This window comes from Littorina saxatilis, linkage group LG10 (assembly GCF_037325665.1).
Source record: "Littorina saxatilis isolate snail1 linkage group LG10, US_GU_Lsax_2.0, whole genome shotgun sequence".
NCBI lineage: Eukaryota > Metazoa > Mollusca > Gastropoda > Littorinimorpha > Littorinidae > Littorina > Littorina saxatilis.
This window is the reverse complement of record NC_090254.1, coordinates 31,437,354-31,460,825: the sequence shown is the minus strand read 5'-3', so window position 1 is coordinate 31,460,825 and position 23,472 is coordinate 31,437,354. Positions and strand designations below refer to the sequence as shown.

The 23,472-nt window shown below is 43.7% G+C and overlaps 1 protein-coding gene across 4 annotated transcripts in view; it reads left to right on the top strand.

Annotated features, from left to right (window-relative positions):
* The window catches only part of LOC138978589 (early endosome antigen 1-like), a 106,812-nt gene that overhangs the window by 19,650 nt on the left and 63,690 nt on the right, over window positions 1-23,472 (top strand). For all 4 annotated transcript variants that reach the window (XM_070351341.1, XM_070351340.1, XM_070351338.1 and 1 more), the window contains exons 4-13: window positions 405-610; window positions 965-1,117; window positions 8,396-8,642; window positions 9,523-9,686; window positions 9,858-9,977; window positions 10,381-10,572; window positions 12,615-12,820; window positions 17,111-17,255; window positions 19,951-20,064; window positions 22,912-22,949. In XM_070351341.1, coding sequence (XP_070207442.1) covers window positions 405-610; window positions 965-1,117; window positions 8,396-8,642; window positions 9,523-9,686; window positions 9,858-9,977; window positions 10,381-10,572; window positions 12,615-12,820; window positions 17,111-17,255; window positions 19,951-20,064; window positions 22,912-22,949 — 1,585 coding nt within the window. The remainder of the gene's footprint in view (window positions 1-404; window positions 611-964; window positions 1,118-8,395; window positions 8,643-9,522; window positions 9,687-9,857; window positions 9,978-10,380; window positions 10,573-12,614; window positions 12,821-17,110; window positions 17,256-19,950; window positions 20,065-22,911; window positions 22,950-23,472) is intronic.

The window sequence follows — 23,472 nt, the reverse complement described above, 5'->3', positions numbered from 1 at the left end:
AAAAGATTAATTATCAAACAAACAATTTCAGGGATCGAATAAACCTGTCAATGTACTGGTAAATTAAGTCTGGAAATGAAATCACCAACCTAATTGTCCTACATATAACGGGTAGATGATATTTTGTTTAACTGCTGATAGTTTTCCTGACAAAATGTATAATGTCAATTAATACAATGTATTGTGTTTTGCACTTGATAAAGTTGACTGGTTGACATAGCAGAGTTACCAGTTGTTCTTTGTTTTTGAATTTTTTACAAAAAATGTTTTTAACAGTCTGCCTGATTTATAGGTACTTGCCAAGAAATACCTGTTTGGAAATGCATGGCTTTCCACGGCTGACTCCCTTGATTTATACAGGATCATGAGTGATCATGTGCCTGCACTGAATTTATTTCGTTCAGGTGATGCCCAGAAAGAGGCCTCGGAAATGCTGACTCAGCAAGGACTGGGGGAGATTGCAGAGGCGATACCTAGCGAGCAGGTGGCATACCTCCTGGTGGAACGAGCACGTCTGCTGGATGAGGTGGATGGCGCTCAAACCCCGGCCAGCCAATCAGCAGCCTCTGGGGGAAGGGACTCGCAGGAACTCAAGGAGATACTGGAGCAGGTATGATTCATTGATTGATGGATGGATGGATCAGGATGACTTGACTGAATCTGATTGAGTGATCTTAGCAGGCTCATACATCACATGGGATAATGGCACTATCCAGCTGGGGCAAGTAAACAATGTGAAAAAATTATCTTTCAAGGGTCAGGTGTAAAAAAACCCCACATTCCATCAACAAATGTCATCCTTACTGTGTAACTACATGTTAAACAACACACACACAACTGGGACAGAGTTTCAACTTAGTCTGCAACTTAAGAATAATAACTTTTCGCTGAATGAATTTGGCAGATGGACATACGTGTCAGTTACGAAATTCTTTGAGTGAAAAAAATGGTGTGAATACTTCAGGAGCGGAAAGACTTTGAGCAGGAGCTGTCGCAGCAGAGAGAGAGCGCCAGCATGATAAAGGACGGGCTGCGTAAGGAACACGAGGAGGAGGTCAACGCCCTGATGGACGAAAACTCCAAGCTGGAGGAGGAGCTACAAGAGGTCAAGAGAAAGGTACACAGCCATCATAGTCATAGATACAGTGCAACCTCCATTTGAATAAAACCAAATTAAATTACATATTCTTACTCCGAATCACATATAAGCATTGACGCAGTCAGAGATGCTAAGGTCCTGAAAATCGCTACCCGTCTAACAGTCAAAGGGAAGCAACCCCACAAACAAAAAAGTGTAAGTGGAAGCGTAGCTAGGGACGCTAGCCATGGGGGTTACCTCCCCTTGGAGTGACCTACGTCACTATCGCTTCCCGAGCACGTGGTAGAACTCATACGACTTTTTTCACTCAGAGGAGGCGGTCGCTTTTTCTATCGCTCTTGTGGCTGTCTGCTTGGTGTTTGCCTGGCTCACATCGGTCACGTTTTTCACCCGTCTACTTGCTGGCTGCTTCATAGCTGGTGAGATCTTTCCAGTTAGTCTTTTGACTAGCGTTTTTTGTATGACTAGTGTTAGTTGTTGCTTTCTGCTGATTTACGTCTTTTGCTGACATAATTTTTCAGTAGTTTGTTTACATGTTTTTCGGTCAGCTCGGCTGACAGTGAAAAGATACGTAGCGTTAAGCCAGCAGGCTAGGGCAAGGGCTTTTTATACCTAAGTCTTCCGCAACTTCTTCCAAGCCTGTGGTTGTTGTAGTTTCGGATCAGGCGCATATTACGATGTTTTCTGTGCCCATTTCGGCGCCTGAAGATATGCGTTCTAGCTCTTACTTACTTACTTACTGCCTTTCACGCCTGGTGGCGTGTAGGGCAGCGACAAAGGACCTTTCCTTTGTCGCTGTTTCTGTAACTCACTCGGTTTTACCAGTTAGAGTTGTTGGCCCTAAGCTGAACCCCCAACCTGGAGGACCAGGGTACACATTTTAGTCTGGCCTCTACCTCACGCGGATCTGTTCGGCATGGTTGGACCTACCAGGGACACGAGGTCCCCGCCGACATAGCTCCGGAGGTTGTCAAGGCACACAAGCCCCCACACCACGATCAAGGTAAGTGCACCAGGTGGGGGTCTAGCTCTTAGCCTAGTGGTTATATGCTTCGATTTTGCCTTCTGCCTCGGCACCAGAGCCTAGCTCGTTTGGTGTCGTCCTTGCTTAGCTTTTTGCTTTCAGCAATCCGCAGCCTCGTGCGTGAGGAGACGTAGCGCTTGTTTCCAGCGTCCAGCTCCGTTCCCCACCCGGAGGTGGGGGGCACGCATTCCTTGGCTTCGATTCGGGTTCCCGCAGCTACGTGTTCCAGAAGGTTTTTTTTTCCTGGTTCACCTCCACCGCCTTCCTCGCCTGGATCTTCGAACCGGTCCGCTAGCACTCGTGATGCTGCAGGACATTCCCATTTGGGAAACGGTTCTCATCTTGACCGGCATTCTCTGTCTCTCGCTTGTGGGAGTGCAGGTTTGCACGTCCCCTCGGAGACACGGTCATCACAGGGTAACCCCCTGTCAGGTATGGCTGCCCTTCCTTCCGCCAGTATTCAGTTCAAGGGAGTTGGGCAGCAGCAGCCGTCGTTTTCGATGGCTGCGCTTCCGGTTTCGGCCGGAAGCATAGGCTCACCGGTTGGCGTACCCGCCATAGTCCCTTCCGGTATGAGTCTAGCCTTACGTCAGCAGTCTTCGACAGCTGCGCTTCCGGTTTTCACCGGAAGTGTAGGTCTACCGGCTAGCGGACATGTGACAGTCCCATCCGGTTCCGACCTAGGGTATGGCTGCCCTTCCTCCCGCCAGTATTCAGTTCAAGGGAGTGGGGCAGCAGCAGCCGTCGTTTTCGGCGGCTGCGCTTCCGGGTTTTCCCGGAAGCATAGGCTCAACCGTTTGCGGACCCGTCATAGTCCCTTCTGGCTTGAGCCTAGCCTTACGTCAGCAGTCGTTTTCGACAGCTGCGCTTCCGGTTTTACCGGAAGTGTAGGCTCAACCGTTAGCGGACCCGCCATAGTCCCTTCCGGCTTGAGCCTAGCCTTACGTCAGCAGTCGTTTTCGACAGCTGCGCTTCCGGTTTTACCGGAAGTGTAGGCTCACCGGTTAGCGGACCTGTCATTGTCCCATCCGGCTCGAGCCTAGTCTTACGTCAGCAGTCGTTTTCGACAGCTGCGCTTCCGGTTTTACCGGAAGTGTAGGCTCACTGGTTAGCGGACACGTCATAGTTCCATCCGGCTTGAGCCTAGCCTTACGTCAGCAGTCGTTTTCGACAGCTGCGCTTCCGGTTTTCACCGGACGTGTAGGTTCACCGGCTAGTGGACTTGTTACAGTCCCATCCGGTTCGAATCAAGGGCTGGCCTATGGGCCTTCGGGCTTCCGCCCGCAGTCCGTGCAACACCAGCTTCGGCAGAGCGCTGTGGCTTCGGTTGCACTTCCGGCTCTGCCCGGATTTTCCGGTGTGGTTCCCGATGCTTCCTCTTGGACGTCGGTGCGCGCGGACCATGGACTAGCCTACGGGCTCGCAGGCTTCCAGCCTCAGGTGTTCCAGCGGCCCCTCCACCCTCTGAGGTGGGGGTTGCTGGCTCCTACATTCCTGTGCTTTTGGTTTTCGAGGCTGCTTCCTCTCACCTCCCTCTTAGGCAGGGGGTGAGGAGGCACGATTACCAGCAGGGAGGGTTCCGGTTTCCGGTTCCTCTCTCAGCAACTACGGCTTCGAGCTAGGCCCATCGCTTGCCGCGTCGGACCCTCAGTCTCAGCATGTGCATCAGTCATTCCACCTGTCCGCGGTGTTGGCTGCTGCACTCTCTTTGGCTTGTGGCTTCGTACTTCGACATCTCCTACCGTCATCCTCATCCTGGGCATGAGATGAGGCAGGACGATTTCCGTTGGGCTGGGTTTCCGTCTTCCGGTTATCCCAGTCACCTTTTGCCACAAGCAACTTTGACTACGGTCTTTGTCCGTCCTCTCCGTGTCTGACTTGGTCTTTCGATGGTGAGCGGACACGTTCTGGTTTTGCGTCCTAGCTTGGCGGCGTAAGTAACTTCCAGATATTTTTCTGAGGGTGTTTTGTCCTCGGAGGCTTCCGCTTCGGTTGCCTCGTTGGAATGGATGACTTCCGGTTTCAAAGGAGGAGGACTGCTATTTCCGGATTGAGGGGTCACCCTCTATGTCTTACCACCGCTCTCAGTTTTGGCCTAGCCCTCTCCTTCCGGCAGAGGGTTAGCTAGTGCTCTGGTTCCTTTGCTGTGGCTCTTAGCCCAGCACTTGAATCGGCAGACGAAACTTTTGTTCCTTTCATTGCCGATTACTGGTGTTTTTCGGGGTGTTTGAAACAACGGCTGGCCTTCGGGCATTATGGCTTTCAGCCTCAGCCGGTGCATTGGTTGACCTGCCTGTCCGCCGGGTCTGCTATTACTTTTTTGGGTTCTTGTGGCTTCGGATTTCGACTCTCCCTCTCCTCACCCTCAGCCTAGGCATGAGGTGAGACAGGATGACTTCCGTTCAGTTGGGTTTCCGTCTTCCGGTTATCCGGATCACCCTTCTGCCACAAGCAACTACAACTAAGGCTTTGCCCGTCGGTCTCCGTGTCTAACTCAAAGCCATTTTGTTTATGTACACCAATCACAATAGGCTTTGGCCACTGTGATTTCTTTTTAAAAGAAAACAACGTTTTTTGGGGCAATCTTTCGTCCCATTATTTGTTGTTTCCTGCCGCTACTCAGGATTGCTATGAGTCTGATCAGCATTCTACTTTGGTTAGAACGCAGATTTACACACTCCCTAATCTAAGTAGTAAGAAGGTCATTCACGACAGCTGTCGGCCACTGGGTGCACTCCTTCTTTATGTCCTCACAAGGAATTTGTTCGGACTTTTCTTTAACTTCTTCCGTCTCAGCAAGAAGTAGTTAAAGTCAGTCTGTGGACAACAGGTCTGCCGGTTACGGCACTCTGGTCATGCTTACTCGAAGGGTAACGACATTCAAGATCAAGCCATAGGCGTTTTTCTTTCACAACCCATGAGTTCAGTGAGTCCTTGTCTTTGTTAGACTCGGACTCTAACGCAGGATATCTGTACTGCGTTACACTCTCAGTCATGCTTGCGTAGACACTCGAAGCAGGTCATGCACCAACAGTAGCCTACTTCGGCTAACCGATTTGGAACAGGCTGCGTCTCACAGCCTCGGTGCATAGGGATGTGAGCGTTTCTGAAAGTTTTACGAACTTCAGGAACGCTTGTGCCCGTTCATGACTCTTTCACAACATTTATCACCAGTGCTGGACTGATTGTGTAACCTCTGCGAACGCCAAGAAGAAGAAGAAGAAGAAGAAGATGACTCTTTCTCTCACTGAGAAGGACTCTAGTATCATATACTCGGGAGTCTCTCTCGTTCATAGTGAGGAGATTGGCGACGCCTCTCTCGTTCTTGCGGTCACCTGGAGAGTTCGTCTTACTCAGTTCTGAGTGGACATCCTTCGGCACTGATCGTTTCCATGTTTGGCACTACAGCAAGCGCTCACCAGGACTCTTGCTTCCTTCCTAGGTCGTTTACATTCATAGCTTCTTGCTAGTGAATTTTACGTGCAGACCTTTGCCGCTAGCGCTTAAGCCGCTTTGGGATTCACCCTCTCAAGACTGATTCAGGTCCATTTAAATTCAGAACTGGTTCAACACTTGACTAGCTGGATTTCTCAGGAGGGCGGTCTGGTACGATCACGGCAGTTAAACAATTTCGAGCTCGGTTAGTCCTAGGATGGGTGACCTGTTCTATCACCTGGGGCAGAGTTTTCTGATACGCATTTAACCAGCCGGTTGTGTACTGCTTTCAGAGCGTCCTCTTTCGCGGCTCCCTTTAGGGAGCTGCGGCTCTAAGTTTTGCTCCTTCGGGCGCGGTCACCACGCTTGGCAGCAATTTTGGGAGCGGGGGTTTGCTGTTTAGCGAATCTCGGTTCTTTTTTGAGAAGAGGGCTTGTTTTTGTCGAAACTGGAATTTATTTCCGTTGGTTTCGGTTTTAAGTCATTTTCTTTGATTCTTCTTTGTGAGGAGTCTAGGAAATGCCAGAATTGTTCCGGCCATTTTGCCATGCCTCTCGTCAGTAAACAGGGGAGAAGGCTTCTTGCCCCTGTTTCATTACGAACGATTAACGTCTCCCACTTGGAGACTACGGCGCTGTGGCTTACTCAAGCTCTAACCTTTTCAGCGCTTCACTCCTAGGAGGGTGTTGCTCTCGGTCAGTCGGAACTCTCTTTGTTTGTTCCAAAGGTGAGACGCACAGGTTTTTGTTCGTTTTTCTACTACTCGTTTGCCTTTACAGACAGTTTCGTTGTTTTCGGAACTTTCTCAGCTCTCTTTTTAGAGTTAGGACTGTCTTCCTGGTTTTAGCTGATTGCAAGGGGTTTCACTCTTTCTGCCAGTCAGGATTCGGACAGTCAGTGAGATGGACGCTCTTTCGGGTTGCCCGGTAGGCGTAACTCACGAAGCTTAGGGTCAGTTTCATTCAGGTCTCAACTAGACTTGAGGCGATAAGGACTTTATCTAAGCTGACCTTATCTGGGTGGGTTTTACCATCATTAGGCAAATTCATGAGTGGTTACAAACAAGGGGGGGGGGGGGGGGGGGGGGGCAGTCAGCCCTTCCTCCAGCACCTGCTAGAGTGCTCTATTCTAGATCTCGGGCATCGACTTTAGCAGTCCTCAGCTCAGGAGGATGCTATGATGTTCTATGAACAGTTTCTTTGAAGACAGACTATGTTTCATCAATTTCGAGAAACGTCGTTGGGACTAACAGGACATTCTTCTTCCTACGCCCGGCCTGCGGCAAGCAGAAGCGGGCAAGTCCTCTTCAGGGATATTTTATGTTTCCACCACCTTGTTGGAGTTATCTGCTTATATGTGATTCGGAGTAAGACTCAGAGCTGTTTGGCCTTGTGACCTCAGGTCAATGAACATATTTTCAGCTAAGTTAAACTATGAGAGTGAGACTGAAACCTTTGATGTCTGAGAGGAAACTTTGTCAAGGTCAGCGATGTGGGTACATCTGTACTCTTCTTTCACGATTACTTTCTTTATTTGGTGTTTTACGTCATTTTCAACCACGAAGGTTATATCGTGACGGGGGAAGGGGGGAGATAGGATAGAGCCACTTGTCAATTGTTTCTTGTTCACAAAAGCACTAATCAAAAATTTGCTCCAGGGGCTTGCAACGTAGTACAATATATTACCTTACTGGGGGAATGCAAGTTTCCAGTACAAAGGACTTAACATTTCTTACATACGGCTTGACTAAAATCTTTACAAAAACTGACTATATTCTATACAAGAAACACTTAACAAGGGTAAAAGGAGAAACAGAATCCGTTAGTAGCCTCTTACGACATGCTGGGGAGCATCAAGTAAATTCTTTCTCGTCCCAACCAATATGGGACTCCCCCTAACCCGCGGGGGGTTCACGATTACACAAGGATACTGGTCAATAGGGCGCAGGGGTAAAAGTTGAGGGGAAAGGTTGTGCCAAAAGTACAGTACCCCCATTGTAAGACTTCTTCCTTTTTCAGACCTTCACATTTTCTCAGATTTGTGGAGGTCTTAAAATGGGGTTCCACTGTAACTGGTTTTTCTTCTTCATAAATGAGTAATGGTATCTGTCAGGTGTGACTTAATTCCCTTATATTTGAGGACGGTTCTGAGTAAAGAACAGTCCTGCCATCTGTTGGTATGATAACTAATTAACCTACAAAATTGTCTTGCTGGACTGGTGTTACATAAGCAGACACACTACATCCCCTGCTCTTCACTCTTCAGGTGAAATTAGGAAGAAACCATGAATTGTTAACCAGTGTTGACATTTTCCTGTATGATGAAATGTGGCATTTCTTATTTATTTTTCGTGTGTGGTGGATGAAGGGTTGAGCAAGAGAGGGTGGTACATAACAGGGGTGGGGTGTGGGGTGTGGGGGGGGGGGGGGTGAGGAAAAGAGAGATCGAGCTAGGGAAGGAGAGAGAGTTAAGGGGGAAAAGGGACAGACTAATATAGACAGGGGGGAGGGGTCATAAGGAGGGAGGGAGAGGGACACTGGTGAGAGAGATGGGAAGATTTAGAGAGATGGAGAGGGGTTTGAGAGGTAAAAAAGGGAAGGAGATATTTAAGGAGGGAAGGGAAAGACTACTAAAGACAGGGGGGGGGGAGGGGGGGGGGTCATTAGGAGGGAGGGAGAGAGATATTGGTATGGAGAGTAGGCTTGTGAGAGAGATGGGAAGATTAAGAGAGAAAGATAGAGAGAGAGGGTATTCAGAGGTCAATAACAACAAGGGGGAAGGAGAGAAAAGAATGGGACCGAGTGTAACAACGGTAACAACAATCATTCTCTTGACAGTGCACGCAGCTGGAGAAGCAGATTGAGCGCCTGAAGCAGGAACAGAAAGAAGAGGAGGACATCATAGAGGATGAGAAACAGGAGCTGGAGGAGGAGAGGGACCAGGCGGTCAAGGAGAAGGAGCAGGCCCTGAAGGAGAAGAAAGCCCTGGAGGAGCGCGTAGCTGCCTTGGGGAAAGAGAAAGACGATCTTGAGAGCTCCCGGGACTCCCTGGAGAGAGAGAGGAAGGACTCCTTGTCCAGAGAGAGTCAGTGATATTTTGAAAGGGAGGAAGAGAATGAAAAGGAGTGTGTGTGTGTGTGTGTGTGTTTTTGTGTGTGTGTGTGTGTGTGTGTGTGTCATTGTGTGTGTGTGCGAGTGTGTGTCAATTGCGTATGCCCAAGTACATGCAAGTGTACACGCTTGCATGTCATCTTTGTGTTTGTATACCTGCAGCCTGGTAGCTCAGTTGATAGAGCACTGGACCTGTGATCTCCAGGTTCAAATCTGGGACGGGACGGACATGGGTCAACTTTTTATAATAGACTCAGAGACAGTATCCATGTCCCACCCCGTATCACCACGTATCACCAGTGTGGCTTGTGGAAGACCTCTGTCATTCTGCAATAAATGCAGATGGTTGATTACACACAAACAGGCATACGCCTGGGTAGCGAGACTCTGTTGCTGCTAGCTTTCCACTGGGAGGAAGCGACCCACATTTCCCAGTGATGAGACAATAAAGTAATGAAAAGGAAATAAAAATGAAACTCGCATCTACAAAAAAAAAAGGGAAGTAACTTTTCTGGGATAATGGTCATGGATCATTCAGAGCCTCTTTTCAAATCACAGCCTTCTGTGCACCGAGGGCACAGCTAAGATGCATGATCTAGTTCATGCTTTACCAGAGCGGAACAAATAATGGCACTTTATTGTTGGGTGAAAGGCCAGCAGCGTTAATGTGAGTGGTGTGTCCCCTTCTACTAGTTGACTGTTCTTTCAGTGCGTGAGGTCACTTCTATGATTACTATATCTGGAGTATGCCATGTGTTACAGCCCAGAAGAAGATGATTATGAATGCTTTGTAATAGCCTGACAACAAAGAGTAAAATGCTGTCACTCAAACCATTGTGTCTGTGACCCTCCAGGTCCCTCCACTCCCACTCACATTCGACCCTCCAGCCCCATGCGTTCCAACGACGTGGCGCTGCGGAAAGTGATCGAGGACAAGACGAAGATCGAGGGAGAGATGCTACAGTTGAGGACTCAGCTCAGGTCATCAGGGAACGAGAAGGAAGCTTTAGAGGAAGAGGTAAATTTACTGGTGTCTTGTTGACTCACCCGAGTTTTCAGTAATAGTATTGTCAGTGTTGAGTAGTGTTTAAGTTTTCTGTCAGAGTTTGCGTGAGTTAACCTAAATGTGTCCATTATTTTTATGAGTGTGTTTTGAACTATATATGGTGTTTCCACGATGTGTTTGCAGGCCCAGAAAGCGAAGAAAGAGGCGGAGAAGTTCCAGGCGATGGTACAACAGCTACAGGTGAAGAACAAAAACCTGCGACAAGAGATGGAGGAAATAGAAGCACAACTGGATGAGGCCGAGGTGAGTGGTCCTCGGATCTGTCTTTTTTCTCCTGACGACAGCACTTCTGTATGGCAGATGAATTCTAAAATGCATGTGCGCATTGTGGTACATGCCTGCGCACCTCCCAATAAAGAATCTTTCGGTTGTCCCTTGGTCTACGGTGGACACCCCCCCCCCCCCCCCCCCCCTCTCTCTTTTGAACACCTAAACAGAGTCGAATCTGAGGAATTAGGTATTGAAAGGGAGGTAAATATACAGCTGTTATGAAGAAAAAATGTGAAAAATTAGGGTCTCAGACTGGGAGATTTAATCTTAGAACGGGGGTTGTTCAAAGGGAAGTTCCACTTTATTGTCATTACCAAAACATACCTGTCACAAAAGACCACCTGCAATGTGAGGACATTTTGTCCATGTGTTGCAGAACCAAGCAGAGGACTCCAAGAAGAAAGAAGAAGACGTAAGCAAGAAGTTCCAGGAGCTACAGGCAGAGGTGAAAACGTTGCGATCAGAAGCCCAACGCAGCACCACACTGCAAGACATTGTCGACATTCTCAGCAACGAGAAAAGCGAGCTCACCACAACACTCGATGGCGTCAGAAAGGAAATGCAGAAGGTATGTTAAATTTATCTTTTTTGTGTTCTGTAGTGTTTTGTACTGTAGAGGTTAGCAGGAAGCATCCTCCAATAGAAAAAAAAACCCACATAGGCACACACACAAATCTAAGAAAATCAGGTGAAGAATTGGAGGCAGTCTGAACAACTGGATGTAACGTTACAAAGGATATAAACAGAAAATCTGCTAGAATGGGGTCTTATAGTGGTACACACAAGCACACAAGCCCACACACACACACACACACACACACACACACACACACACACACACACACACACACACACACACACACACACACACACACACACACACACACACACACACACACACACACACACACACACACACATTGCTTCATCAATCTGTGTAATTAATTCAGCAAAAAAATTTATTTTACCAACCAGGCTTTTCAGGAGAAGGTCAAGGGATGGGCGGTTGATTCCAGACCGTGAGATCTTCAAGAGATACATGCCAGGGAGAGGGAGGGGGTAAAGGTGCAGAGGGGAGTAGGGGGTCGTTTGTTACAGGATCTGAGTGGTAAAAGGTGTGTGGGGTGAGAGGGTGGTGGGATAGGGGATGCTGGTGAGTGGGGTGAGAGGGTGGTGGTATAGGGGATGCTGGTGAGTGGGGTGAGAGGGTGGTGGTATAGGGGATGCTGGTGAGTGGGGTGAGAGGGTGGTGGTATAGGCAGACCTGTTTACACTACACATTGAGCATAGTAAACTACGAATTTGAATAATATACTACGCAACTACGCAAGTCTGTCGTTTTCTACGCAAACGGTATTAAAAAAAAAAAAAAAAAAAATTTTCTTCTTTTTCGTCTTTACACCTGTTCCTTGTCCCGTTGTGCTCTCACACCGCCCCGTCCCTGCACGCAAACGGTATTGTTTCGGCTACGCATATCACAATCCGTAATTTTCTTCATCTCCCTTGACCGATCCATTTTCCAATCCTTGTTTTCGGCCAGCAGTCGTTTGCTGCGTGCAGCGCGTAAAGCGCCCACGGGCGTTGCGTTGTTGACGAGCCGCAGGAAGCTTGTTAATGCCGAATAGGCTTCTCCAAGCAAATGCCGGGCACAACTGAAAGCGTTACTGCCAAACCATGCGGGCGTTTCGACACAATGGCTGAACGCAGAGCACACGAAAGTGAAGATGAGAACTGTGAAGAAAATGACTGCGAAAGGCCACCGACCAAAAAGAAAAAGACGAGGAATGCGCCGAACCAAGTCTTTCTGCCAAAATATCATCAGGACTACCCATGCCTTGTCTTTGCGGAAAGGAAAACATCATGCTCATTGCACTGTCTGCAATTCTCATTTTTCCGTCAGTCAATCAATACATGTGGTAAAAAGTAGCAATCATTGTTCTTGTTGTTGTGATAGGTCGACGAGAAATTCTACACATTCAATTACAAAACTACACATTTGCCTCATTTTGCTCCCAGAAAATACACATGCAATGTTTTAGGGGTAAACAGGTCTGTATAGGGGATGCTGGTGAGTGGGGTGAGAGGGTGGTGGTATAGGGGATGCTGGTGAGTGGGGTGAGAGGGTGGTGGTATAGGGGATGCTGGTGAGTGGGGTGAGAGGGTGGTGGTATAGGGGATGCTGGTGAGTGGGGTGAGAGGGTGGTGGTATAGGGGATGCTGGTGAGTGGGGTGAGAGGGTGGTGGTATAGGGGATGCTGGTGAGTGGGGTGAGAGGGTGGTGGTATAGGGGATGCTGGTGAGTGGGGTGAGAGGGTGGTGGTATAGGGGATGCTGGTGAGTGGGGTGAGAGGGTGGTGGTATAGGGGATGCTGGTGTGTGGGGTGAGAGGGTGGTGGTATAGGGGATGCTGGTGAGTGGGGTGAGAGGGTGGTGGTATAGGGGATGCTGGTGAGTGGGGTGAGAGGGTGGTGGTATAGGGGATGCTGGTGTGTGGGGTGAGAGGGTGGTGGTATAGGGGATGCTGGTGCTTAAAATGGGGCTCCATTGTGCTACAACTACTATCACTGCAACCACCACCACTTCTACTGAGCGTATTGCTTGCTGTGTCAGGTTCTAGCGGAGAGAGAAGACCTGTCCACTGAAAACCTTCAGCTGACCCAGGACGAGGAGCAGCTGGCCAAACAGCTAGCGTCCCTCAAGGAGGAGCTGAGCGTGATGGAGAAGGAGCGCGACGACCTGTTTGTGGAGAGAGACGAGCTCATCAGCACACAGGACAACCAGGATGGCATGCTGTCTACGTTACGCACAGAACTCAGGTAAGTTTGCATTGAAAAATACACACGGTGCATGAATGGCTTCTTTGGTCAGTTTCGTCATCATCATATCGCAGGGATGTTATTTGGTGTTAGCAGTCGGCAAGACACGGATACTTTTTTTTCATCGCCCCAAACTTTGTCCTCATTTCAGCAGTTAAAGCAAACTTTGCTCATGTTTGGGGGGGGGGGGGGGGGGTGGTGTTGTTGTTGTTGTTGTTGCAGTCCTGTCAAGGACTTCCTCCAAACAAAAAAATTGCAGAAAGTGTTATTGCCATTTCACCAAATTTGCAGAAGAAACTAGTAGATCCTAGTGGTATCTGTGCATATCATATTAAAGATTATCTGAAAAGATTTACCTACCTTTGTGTTGAAAAGAGTTATTAACAGTTAAATTACTAAATTATAAACAGCTTCTGACATTTGTTCTTGCAGACTTACAACAAACCGATCATTTACATTCTCGCTTGCACATGATCATGTTACTGTTGAGGACACTTCTGACAATTTTTTGATTATCTGTGAAAGCAGTATAATATATGTCAACCTATGAAGGACATTTCTTGTTGTAACATATATGGCCTTGGCTCAGAAATGGCGTCGAACTCCACTTTCCCCCCACTCGGGTTATTCATGGCCTAATTTCTGTGAACAGAGCCACAGAAGGACAACGGAAAGAGATTTCTTGGATCTAAGACATGTTTACCTTTCCGTTTTCACTTCAAGTCGATAGCCGATGTTGTTCTTTTGGTCGCTGTGACGCAATTTGTGCTAACTATCGGCCGAGTTTTCTCGATTTGTTTGTGACATTTTACAGTGGGTCTAATTGGATTAATTTATTGCGATAGTGTTCGAGGACATAACATAGAAAATGAAGTTTTCCTGTTCTGCAAAGGCTGATGAAATCATAGAGTATCTTTCGGGCAGAAACGGTCAATGCATCGCCGAGTATTTTCCGGAAACAAACGAAGTGATGTTCATCACGTATTGTCGTAAGGAAACACGCGGATGAATCGTTCACTACAATGAGTTATCAAAAAAATACAATCGCCGTTGTTCACTCAAATATTTGATGAGACTAGACCCGAGTATTATTTGCTGGATCAAAATTCATGGTTTGCGTTGTAGTTTGTACAGAAAATGGCTTCATAGGTGAAATGTGTCAATTTGCTGTAAGATGCATCGTGATGAACTACATTTTTCATCGGACTAATATTTTATCGGAAAGGTGTGAGCGGTCACATTCCATTGTTTTAGGCGCGAAATCAATAAAGGGTGAAGCGTCATTGTGAATGAAGTCGTCATGGACGAAGGAAATAGAGAACGTAAAGGTAAATGTTTTGCTGTAATTGTGTTATCTAGAGTGATGAACTGCGTGGCTATGAATAAATGTTTGTAGTTTGTTAATTTGTCACAATGCAACGATGTTTGTTTTTCTGTATTGTTTAGCAAGTACTTGTGCGTAGTTTCCGATCTTGAGACAATTTTCAATTCGATTCCTACATGTGTAAAAAAAAAAAATGTGTATCGATCTTTTGTAAAGTGATGAACTTACATTTTATAGAAACAATTTAATGAAAGACTGGAGAAATAATCATAACTGGCATGATTTCACCAATAATTTGAAAAAAATAAAACCGTCAGCATGTTATTATTTTGATAGACAAATGCAATGCCTAATGTCGACGTAGTTCATCACTTTTCAACAAATAAATTACACTGATCTAAAAGTTAGCAATTTTTGTTGTTATTTTAGAAATCAGTCATGAAAAAAATGCCTTGATCTAATTGTTTACCACGGATCTTCATATAGTTTTGATAAAATCAAACTTATCTCCTAGAATTACTTAATTGGCGTAGTTCATAACCTTACAGCAAGCATCTATTGGCAAATGTGTGTAAAGTGATGAACAAAGGTAACTTTGTTTTCCTTTGTCATTGATTGGAATTTTTTAAACAGTTACCTTTTACTTGTGTCAAGTTCAAAATCTGGGATGTTCAACTAATTACAAAATGTCTTCAAGTCACATGAGCATGCACAGTTCATCATCTTACATCAGATCTCTGCAATCTGATTTGTGTAAAGTTATGAACAAACACCAAAGTTTTCTCTATCTCACATTATTTTTTTGAACATATCATATTTGGAGTATTTTTAATCTTAAGTCATATATATTCTTCCATTTTCACTTATTTTGCTTATGTTCTGTCACCAAAGTGGTTTGCGGGTCTCATTATGTGTTCATCTTGTGATGTAAGGTGATGAACATTTTTCTTATTGGCGTCACTAAATCTTACTATGCTCGGTTTTTTCCTCCAATGTTCTATATTTTATGTCTGCCACCTAATGTAACTTGTTTAATGACATGTTAAATGAATTATGCAGACGGGACAGTCATTTATGTTCAATTTTTTGACAAGTTTGCTGTAATGTGATGAACATCTCCAGTTTTCATGTGATAACTTTTGAGTGCTTCAAGTTACAAGTTTTTTTTTGCCATTGATGTTACCCTCCTTTGATGTGTGTGTTCTGGATATGTGTATTGTGTTCTAGCTCTGTTCCGTTTGGATACTAATATGTGAAATGTGACCTTGTCACGCTGTAAAGTGATGAACAGAAAAGATGGATGAGTAATTTATGTAATTGTTTCTTGTTCACGAACTTGAATTTTGTCTCGTTGATGATAACATGATAATTTATGTCACTTGACATGATGTTTCAGATGACTTTCTAGATAACGTGCGACCTAAGTTTGATTTTCTAGTTTTTGTACTGAATAGAAACTTGCTGTTCATACAATTCAACATTTCATTGCTTTAAAAGTAAATATTTGCTTGCATTATCACTCTGAAATCTGCTACAGATGCTAATCGGTACATGAATGTGATTCCATGTATATTAACTGATAATTCTGTAAGTTTTTGCTATTTTTAACTGAGGCCCTCACATTGTTGTAAGGTGATGAACTGTCCTGCTGTTTATTTTTGTCGGGAACGTAATTCCAATTACTTTATTTTGAATTTTGTACATATTTATCCTTTTGGCTTCCTTTGTCAATTTACAACTGAAATTTGTAAGCTGTTTATTCAGGTTTCCTTTTAATTGGCATGTTTATCTTGTGACATGATGTAAGGGTGATGAACAGCATGTACGCACATTTTTGTCCACTGTTAACACAATAAATGTCCGATTTCTTCCAGACTTGTTGGGTTGTCTTTGTCATCTTTTTCTCTTTGAGGTGCAGTTTATAAAAACAACATTTTCTGAAAAACACTTTTTGTCACAGTTTCTAGACACCAATTCTGAGCCAAGGCCATATATGCTAATGAAAAGAACGGAAGTTAACCTAAGATCTTGTGAAAAGTTAGTTGTTATTAAATCAACTGGGAATGGCAAACTGGTGAAATTCCAAAAGGTATGCTTTAGAAAAGAATCTTACATTTCTGAGATGTCTGTGAGAGAAAGGGGGGGGGGGGGGGGAAGAAGAGGGAGAGAGAGACAATGCACATCTTTATCTTCTCTCTCTCTGTCTGTCTGTCTATCCGTCTCTCTCACTTTCTCTCTGTCTCTGTCGCTCTCTGTCCTTGCCCCCCCTCTCTCTCTCCCTGTGTGTGTAAGAGAGGGGACAGGAGAGAGAGAGAATTTTTAATGTTAGAAAGAGGGCAAAAGAGTGATACTGATAGGAAATGCGCACAGCACACTCAAAAACTAGTGAAGAGTAATGACCTAAGTTTGCATTTGACGGGAAGAAAGGGCAGATGTTGATCATTACCTGAAGAAATGTGAAAGAGAATTAGCCGTGCCTTTATGGTGCTGCAGGTAACTTAGTGTATGGGTACCTTATGTAGGATTAGGGTCACACAGGTAGCATTGCCCTTGGTCGTGCAGTAAGCCTTGGCTGTAAAAATTATACTGGATTAAAGAAAAGGGCTGACACACAACCTTGGATATATATGGACTTGTTGCAAAGACAATATAAGCGCTTTGTAGGCAAAACTTATTTTTTTCCTTCTCCTTCTGTTTGTGGACGTATACTGATTGTGCTCCCATTCCTCAAACCTTTTTGGTCTTCTCTTCCTTCTTTCTTTTTATTTTAATCTTTTTATTTTATTCTTTTTATTTTAAATCTTTTTTTTTGTTTTGACAAAACATGTGAATGCGTGCAAACTGAGTTGTGATCTTCACGAAATGAACAGACCTGAACATATATGTTACATATGGTTTTCTGTTCAACGACGTTAAACACCAAATAAAGAAAGTTCATTGTTTGTACATGTATCTGACTTTTTCAGCACTACTCAAGAGTTCCGAGAGAAGTTGAAGAGCACATCCGAGCAGCTGGAGAAAGTGAACAAGGAATTACACAGCAAGTTAGAAGAGGCCACAGCAGAAGTGAACACCTTGACGCACACCTCTCAGGAACTTGCAAAACAAGAGGTGAAAGAGAAAAAAAGTCTGTCTGTTTGTCTGTCTGTCTGTCTGTCTGTCTGTCTGTCTGTCTGTCTGTCTGTCTCTGTCTGTCTGCCTGTGTGCATGTGAGATGTCTGTGAGAGAAAGGGGGGGGGGGGAAGAAGAGAGAGACAATGCACATCTTTATCTTCTGTTTAGCCCTGGGTGGGCGAGTGGTAACGCACTTGCGCTCGGAAGCGAGAGGTTGCGAGTTCGACCCTGGGTCAAGGCGTTAGCAATTTTCTCCCCCCTTTCCTAACCTTGGTGGTGGGTTCAAGTGTTAGTCTTTCGGATGAGACGAAAAACCGAGGTCCCTTCGTGTACACTACATTGGGGTGTGCACGTTAAAGATCCCACGATTGACAAAAGGGTCTTTCCTGGCAAAATTGTATAGGCATAGATAAACATGTCCACCAAAATACCCGTGTGACTTGGAATAATAGGCCGTGAAAAGTAGGATATGCGCCGAAATGGCTGCGATCTGCTGGCCGATGTGAATGCGTGATGTATTGTGTAAAAAAATTCCATCTCACACGGCATAAATAAATCCCTGCGCCTTGAATATGTGCGCGATATAAATTGCATAAAATAAAAATAAAATAAAATAAAATAAATCCCTGCGCTTAGAACTGTACCCACGGAATACGCGCGATATAAGCCTCATATTGATTGATTGATGTGTGTGCATGCATGTGAGTTGTTCTTTGCTACTGGTCACAAGTGGGGGTCAGCTCAGACGGACGCATTTTTTCAATACAGTCTAGGGGAGAAACTGGTCACAAAGCACCCAGTACATGCCAGAGAGATAGGAGAATCGGCACAATCAAAGAAAATAACAAAATCATTCAATAGATATGGAAATATTACGATTTACTGTGAAAATGCTAGCAAAAATGGCGTCCAAAAATGGGAACGCACACTTGGTGCGTCTTTGAAGACTTACCTCCCGTTCTGTGTTGTTGATAATAGTCGTGTTTGTGCTGTTTTTGTTGAAATAGTATCTAATAAAACTGATGCAGTTCTTGAAATGTTGCAAATTATTGTTGTCTTTGTGAAATGCGAGAGTGTTCTGAGGCGTAATCTGCATACGGCTGATGTCCCACATAGGGTACCCCACTTCGATCAGCGTATCACTCCAAATGAGCTTCATAGCAGAAAAGCAGATACACTACCAAAACACTACATAACAGATCTACAAGTCTGAGCCAGAATCATTGAAATTTACTTTCTGTATAAAATATTGCAATCAAATTTGTTCACGCCGTCCCACAAATAACGCAGGTTACCCTCGCCTTCGATTCAAAGTAACTCCAATCTGACTGAATTACCATCGAAACGCAGATGACGAACTGATTCACCACACATTTGTGGTATTTTACACACAAATTTCAACTGTGTTGTTTCGCGATAAACAGCCATAAACAAACAAATGTGGCGCCGTCACGTCGCCTCGGAAGGAATAACGCAGGTGACCAAGACTTGTTTCCGATACCTGTCTGATTAAAATCATCGTTTTTTTCACAAATGACGGCTCTTTGGCAGATCTGGTGAGTTGGAAACTGTCTATGAATGTTTCATTTAATGTCAAATGCGTACATTCTTGTCGATATTGTTACCTTTGGGCTCATAAATTAAGTCAATCGTCGTGTTGTCCGAAAGTGACTTTTGTCAGCATAGAACTTACTGTGCTTTGATCATTGACTGAGAAGAATCTTCCGATGACACTAGTTCATTTCACTACGCGACTGCAGATCTGCAAGGAAACTTATGGCAGGGGAAATAAGCTTAACTGAAGACGAATAAGCGGAGTAACTGTTCTTCAACGGATTGCTCTCACTGATCTAAATATTTAGATCTTGTCGTCTGCTAGTCTGCTAGTAAGTAGTCTTCGGTCGTATGAAAGTCACATCTATTTCGACTGTGTGCATCGATCCGTGTAGTGAAATGTTGATCTTTGATGATTTGGCAACATAACTTCGCTAAATGTGCTTCGAGTGTATCTCCCCGTTAACCGCATTTGAAAACGTCTTTTAACAAGACCATGTTTCGACAGCCCAGACGGGGAGGATCCTCGATAGCTCACAGGGTATATAATGTTTTCCGCCGTTTTTTGAAGAATCCTTTCAAATTTGCTATTCCAAAAGTACCTTATGACACGACTCGAGTGGCAAAGAACATTCTCTGCAATTCCTGTCTCAGTCCGTGCAGCCGTTTCGGGTCCTATCGTCATCATACAAACATACACACAGACACACAAGAACCAGCTTTAAAAGTTAGATTATGTAGGAACCATGTGAACCAGTGATTTTTTCTTATGTACAACAGATACTACAGTATTTCTGCTTTATGAAAAGCAATATTTCAAAAACAAAACTAGAGATTTGAATTTTGACCACTTTTCCCCCTTTCTGTCACCAGTACTGAAGAACAACTCATGTGTGAGGGGGAATTGGAGAGAAAGAAAGAGCTTGAGTGTCTGTATGTGAATGATTGTGTGTATGATTGTGTGTATGAACACCATGCATGAGTCTATTTTTGTAAAATATTGATTGTGTGTGTGCGTGCGGGCGTGCGTGTGTATTATGTGTGTGTCTGCGTGTGTGTGAGTGCGCACATTGAGATTCCTGCTCATGTTAACAACCAGGTGGCAGATTATGTATGTTGTACGTTGTGTTGTTTTCAGTTGATAGTGTCCCACCTGAAGGAACAGAACACAGGGCTAAACAACCAGGTGACAGAGTTGCAGTCACAGTTAGAGTGGGCCCACAGGACTGAGCACAGTCTCATTGACAGCCAGGTAACTCTCACTGTCCGTGTGGGGGTAGGGGGTGGTGGGTTAAGGGGGGAGGTATATATATGTGTGGGGATGGGGTGTATGTGTGTGTAATGTGTGTGTCTGCGTGCTTGGGATGGGGGAAGGGAGCGTATGTGTTGTTGTGTGTTCCACAGTCTTTTACTAAGACTAACTTCAAATAGGCTTCAAATCAGGTCATTAATATTGGAATTGATAATGACTATAGTCTATAGACTGGTACATGTATGTATGTTTAGCATATTATTTTTCAGCAAGTTATGCCTGTATGTGCTGTTTGTCCCCAAAGCATGCTAAAAAGGGGGGGGGGGGGGGGGATGGGATGGGAATGGGGTTGAAGATAAGGGGAGAGAGGAATGGAAGGAAGACAGTGCTTGTTGTCTCAGCTAATTTGGTAAAGCTGATTAATGATGTTATTAATCAGGAGGAAAAGCCCATGGAGAAATCAGAATCCTCACTGGTGGCAAGTCTTTTGTTGTTTTGTTTAGTTGAGAACAATGTATTTAGGGTGGCACGTACAGCAGTTGTAGTTTACTGTTCTTAATTTTACAATGGTTTGGTTTTCTTCACTATATTCTGACTGCTATTTTATATTGTATTCTGTCATCTATGCAAACTGTATAGTCATAATGTGATATTAGAGTCATGTTGAAGAATGGACCAACTGAGACATTGCTTTTGTCTTATTCTTATTTATTCATTTTTTAAAAAAATTTTATATTTATTTTTTTAATCTTTTTTTAACTTTTAAGCTTGTTTCATCTTTACAATATTGTTTGCACAGTTCATTTTGGAAATGCTCTGGTTTTGGAATAATTGACATATTTTTCACCACAGCTAGGTTCAATTATTGGTAATGCAAATTTGATTTAATTGTGCACTGTTCTGTTCTGAAATTAGGTGTGTCCTTAGAATAGGAAAACGGTTCAAACTAGAAAAGAAGGGAAATAAGACAATGGAATGAAAACACAAACAAGAATAGTAACAGACATTTATTAAAACAAAACAAGGGAGGAATAATAGAAAGGGTGTATTCACAGGACACACTTGAACAAAACATACATAGTCTCATTTCAAGTTGATTTTTTATTTAGTTTTTTCAATTTTTGTTTTTAGACTTTTTGTTTCACAGCTTTTTCAAATAAAAGGAAGCCTATTAAACTTTCACAGAAACGGCTCTAGTTTTAACATTTAGTTAGTTTAGATTGTTATATTATCTTCAAAGTAGCAAGAATTGATTTTCACATTTAACCACAGTTATTAAAATTTAGTTTATCCATAGTTATTTCAGCATACCAGTGACTTTTTTCTTCCTTTGAATTAATTGCATTTGTTTGCTTCTCTGAATTCATATAAGTTGTTCTTTTTGTTTTTATTAGTTGATTAGAATTTTTGTATGATTGTTAAACATCATTTTAAGCAGGCTTCCTAGAAAAAGATTTTTTTGTTAACAGTTTATTCTGCAGTTATTTTTTTAACAACTTTTTAAGCAGGCTTCCTAGAAAATGAAAGAATTTTTGTAACAATTTATTCTGCAGTTACATGTATATATTTTTTTTAAACATCTTTGGTTGTGGGATTGGAGGAGGGGTAGATGGACGCAGGTTGAGATGCTACACCTCTCCCATCTAAATTTGTTTTGCATTGTATCCGTATGAGTGTCTGCCTATAAATGGGGAGGAGAAAACAGTCGTACATGCAGACCTGTTTACTCATACGATTTCGCCGTATTTTGTACGCCAAGTTTCTAAGAATACGATAAATACGCTGGTTGATAAGAAAGTACGACGATTAAAAAAAGACAATTTTTTTTAATTTATTGTGTCTCTAAACTGTTGTGTACGCGATTGGCCATGGATAAAATCCGGTTTGCTTCGGTTAGCGCTTACTATTGGTCTATATTTTCACAGGATTATATGTGATCCGACGAGAATTGTTTCGTTCTGAAAGCGTGTTCAATAAGTGCTAACAGTTTTACGTCGGTCACATGATTAACAAGCACCTCTACCTGGTAAGAAAATACACTCACAATTTTGAAAATACACAAAGTCTGTGTGGAAAATACACCAACTGTTCCCACAAGGTAAACAGTGTACATGTAAAACCCCATTCATGCAAAACAGAAGTGTACGTGGAAATTGCATCCCATGAACACAGAAGGAGAAGAAGAAGAAGTACCTGTCTGTGTTTCTGTCTGTCTGTCTGTTTTTCTGTCTGTCTGTCTATACCTGTTTGTGATATACCTGTGGACTAATTGTTTGCAATAGCCACAGTTTTAACAGCGGAGGAGATTATATGTTGAACTGCACATCAGGAACTGCATGTGATCAGTAAAACAGACAATAAACACTGTTTTGAAACTACAGATTTCTGTATGTTTGTACTGTAGAATATACTGTACGGTGTGTGCAGACCTGGGAACCCATACGATTTCGCCGTGTTTTGTACGCTTGATTGTCTAAAATACGATCAGTACGGTCGGTGGGAAAAAATACGACGAGAAAAATTCTTCAGACTGTTTTTTTTTCTTCTGTTTCTTTTGATGATTAAAAAACCTTATTAACTCTGCATTTGATCAATGATTACAGCTTTTTTCATTACTCATTGAAAGAAGCATTTATTTTAAATATTTTGGTAAGGTGCAACGGACGCGTGCGAAGCATGTTTGAATCATTGATCATGTTCAATTGTTCTGTGGAGTACTCTTTTTTCCGAAAATACACCAAGTTTGTTTGAGAGTACTCCAAATGCAAAACAGGGGTCCCAGGTCTGTGTGTGGCAGTACCACTACCAGGATATTATTGTAATAGATTCTTCTGTTCCGACTTACAGCAAACAGCGCAGAAGGCTCACACAGATACAGAGAAAAGGTAATGTCTTTACAAGTTGAGAACCATCTAGCTAATACTGTGGAAAAAGTGCTGATAATGCTTACAATTGTTGGCGGTTGGAATTACATGTACTGAACTGTAAATTGCATGTCTAATAAGGAATGTATCTTAAGCAAATGATTGAAACTCATTGTCATGCATAATGGCTCTTTATATATATTTAGAGTGTGTGTAAGCAGCAAAGACACACAGAGTAAAGGATGAGCTCCCTTGCTCATGACGTAATTCGTCAGCATTCTCGCTTTTGACGTAATTCAATTTTTAACTTCGATTCGAAATTGCAAGCAATTTGAGTGCACATTTTGGGTTTTTTAGCGGCGCTCTCATTCTAAAATTCTCTCTCTCTCTATATATATATATCACTAAACAATCGGTTCAAAGACCTCTCAAACAGTCTGGTTGCATGCTTTGCAAATTTAATACACTGTCAGGTATGTTAATCAAATTCAGTAAACTTGAGTTGAATGAATTTGTGGCAATTTGAATTATCTAGAGACAAATG